The sequence below is a fragment of the Limulus polyphemus genome, unplaced genomic scaffold (genome assembly GCF_000517525.1).
Source record: "Limulus polyphemus unplaced genomic scaffold, Limulus_polyphemus-2.1.2 Scaffold9721, whole genome shotgun sequence".
NCBI classification, from domain to species: Eukaryota; Metazoa; Arthropoda; class Merostomata; order Xiphosura; family Limulidae; genus Limulus; species Limulus polyphemus.
In genome coordinates this window covers 5,184-8,513 of record NW_013675331.1, presented here as the reverse complement: position 1 = coordinate 8,513, position 3,330 = coordinate 5,184, and the positions used below count along the sequence as shown (strand labels likewise).

General features: G+C 32.6%; 1 protein-coding gene across 1 annotated transcript in view; it reads left to right on the top strand.

The window, feature by feature from the left end:
• Positions 1-3,330, top strand: part of LOC106476058 (piezo-type mechanosensitive ion channel component 2-like) — a gene marked incomplete at its 3' end in the record, with an annotated part of 11,344 nt that overhangs the window by 5,779 nt on the left and 2,235 nt on the right. Inside the window, exons 4-5 of the mRNA XM_013936730.2 lie at positions 299-464; positions 2,127-2,255. Of these exons, the coding sequence (XP_013792184.2) occupies positions 299-464; positions 2,127-2,255 (295 nt within the window). The remainder of the gene's footprint in view (positions 1-298; positions 465-2,126; positions 2,256-3,330) is intronic.

Sequence of the window (3,330 nt, the reverse complement as noted above, 5' to 3'; positions counted from 1 at the left end):
TCTTCTGTAGGTTGCTGGGTGTAGATGATAATTTATATAAACCTAAAGATTGATTGTATTTTCTGTAGGTTGCTGGGTGTAGATGATAATTTACATAAACCTAAAGATTGATTGTATCTTCTGTAGGTTGCTGGGTGTAGATGATAATTTATATAAACCTAAGATTGATTGTATTTTCTGTAGGTTGCTGGGTGTAGATGATAATTTACATAAACCTAAAGATTGATTGTATCTTCTGTAGGTTGCTGGGTGTAGATGATAATTTATATAAACCTAAGATTGATTGTATCTTCTGTAGGTTGCTGGGATTGGTGGGGCTTGTGGATTCTACATGTACCAATAAACACGATAGTCGCAGTATTGTCTATCGACCAGAACATTGGACTGCATATGTCCAACCTTTAATTGTGTTGGGTCTCTACTGGCTTGTGTGTTATCTCACTCGGTATAGACTCTTTGAACCAGTGGGTATCATTATTTTTCTAATTAAAAGTACAGAAGTGAACACATTTTTTTGAAGTTAATGGATTGTTTTTAAGAGTTTACAATTTTCACTTTAAAGAACTAACTTCTTTGTATATACTTTACGGAAGCATTTCACTTTTATTACATTTTAAAAATGCTTACTTTTAATTTTTTGTATATATTTCTCAGATAGATTTTTACAGTTAAGACACATATGTGACTAAGCAGAGCTGTATTACCAGATTTTATCTGGTAGTTAGTATGACTGTCATGGTGCATTTTGTTATTTTTTTTTCTGTTAAAAAAAGTTGTAATTACTTTTACTTGAATGAGGTACTTTCCTCTTTTTTTGCAAATGAATTTTATGCCATTTGAAATCATTGAATAAAAAAAGACTAGAATTATTATGGTACCTTTTCTAAATATTGAAGCAACAAATAAACTGAAACTACTTAAGAAAACTAAATATATTTAAAATTAAACTAACATCACATACACAGAATATAAATGGTCTACATGTTTCAACTGGCCTGGTCGTGATACCTGGTCAGTTGTGTAATGTTAGTTTGGTATTTAATGTGTTTATCTGTGCTTAGCAGGTTTATGTTGTTTTATTGAAATGGAAAAAGCTTTTAAATTCAATTAATTTGTTTCATATTGTTAATTTCTTGCCAGAAAATTTGGTAATTTGTAGGGATGCACAGGTAGTAAAAATTGTCCGAATACCGGGTCTGGGTACCCGATCACTAAGCTTCGGCCTAGGCTGGGTGATAACTGGCACCAGTTTGTCCTCTTGCCCCCCCCCCCCAAAAAAAACAACATACACAAGAATTAGAAACAAAAACAAATTGTTTTTTTTTATAACTAAACCAATTATTGACTCTAACTTTCAGTATCGTGTTAGTTGCCACAAAAATTAGGGCTTAAATGCCTAACTTCGCCACTCGGCTGGAGCCGAGTATTACCAAGTAGCCCAATACCCAGCTGGGGTTGAATATCTGGCCGGGTACCCATGCATCCCCAATTATTTGTTTAGTCTTCTGTACTCCTATACATTTACATGCATGTGAGCTGGATCTGGTAATAATTAGTTTCAACACATCTTTTAACTGATCTTCTCTTTATGACAGTTGAATTGTTTCAACACATCTTTTAACTGATCTTCTCTTTATGACAGTTGAATTGTTTCAACACATCTTTTAACTGATCTTCTCTTTATGACAGTTGAATTGTTTCAACAGTTAAAAGATGTGCAACACATCTTTTAACTGATCTTCTCTTTATGACAGTTGAATTGTTTCAACACATCTTTTAACTGATCTTCTCTTTATGACAGTTGAATTGTTTCAATTTATGGCAGTTGAATTGTTTCAACACATCTGTTCCTTAACAATGTATTAAATAAATTGTTTAAACTAACCTCATGCTTCATCTTCTTCTTACTAATGTGATTAATATTGTTTTAGTTTACCAGAATATTGTACAAAACTGTTATATTTTGAGTGAACTATCCACAAAAGGTACGTCCTGGTTTGACATGGCACATATTTAAAAGAGGTTTACATTTTGAAAGACAGGTTTTAGTGCACCATGCAGTCGTAGAACTAGAACTATCAAAATGAAGGTTTGGGTTAAGTTTTATAACATACTGGCCTATCTAGGTGGTACAAGAGTCTGACAGAGGTTCACAGCATGCAGTAGCCAGAAGTGACTCAAACAGAAGCTCTCAGCGCTCCTCTGCCAGCTTGTTAAGACGCAGACGGCGTAACATGCAAGAAGGCAATCAAAGCGTATGTACTAATACAACCCAACTAAACCCTTCCTTTCTCCATTCTATGTCTTTTGCAAATTAGAAAGTTATAATATTTAAATAATTTTTATAATATTATTACATTCCTAATTCACTTTTTTTTTAATACTAATATTGCTTAAACTCAACCTTGTGTAAGAAAGCACATTATGCTAATATAATAATAAATTGACCAACACCAAGCATAATGAAGTGGTTTTTATTTTGGGGAACTTGCTACATGTTTTGATTTGTCAGGAGAAGACGTACCAATGTTCTTTTGAAAAATGTGATATATTCCCCAAATTAACAACCACCCTGTTATGCTTACAAGTCATTGTTCGTCAACTTACTATTAACTTTGAGATGAATAATATTTGTTATCTTTAAGTTTTTCACAAGTTATGTTCTTTCTTATCAAAATATTGCTGTAATTTATTGCTTTTGTCGTTCTCCAAACTGTCCCTTACTGCTTTTTGCTTAACCTTTCAATGTCACTGTTTTTGACATTTGTATAGATAGTTCATCGTATTTATTCCTGTGATTATTTTGTTTTCCCTTGTTTTATATAAACCTTCAATCTGATTGATCTAGATATACAAAATCTGTGACAAACAGTAAATAATGTTCAATAACTTGCAACAGGCAGTATTTAGAATTTGTTTTATAATAAAAACCATGATTCATATGTTCAAAAATATGTTGATATGGGATTACGGGTTTCTAGTTTTTTCATTCAAAGAGTTTAGAATAGAATTATCTGAAAACTTCTAACAGTTCATAATAATTAGTCTTAATTGTGAGAAACGAGCAAACCACAAAAAGCATCTGTGACCTCTCTGTCCTAGGTCAGATAGGTATCATCACTGTAACAATGTTAGACTAAACAAGGCTAGGCTGCAGTAGTTTGTAGTTATGTTTATGTAAGGAGTTTAAAATACTAGTTAGACTAAACAAGGCTAGTGTAAAGTAGTTGTGTTGAATTATATTAACTTCCAATCACAGCAAGCTACTTACTAGGAGCAGTATGAATTATATTAACTTCCAATCACAGCACGCTACTTACTAGGAGCAAC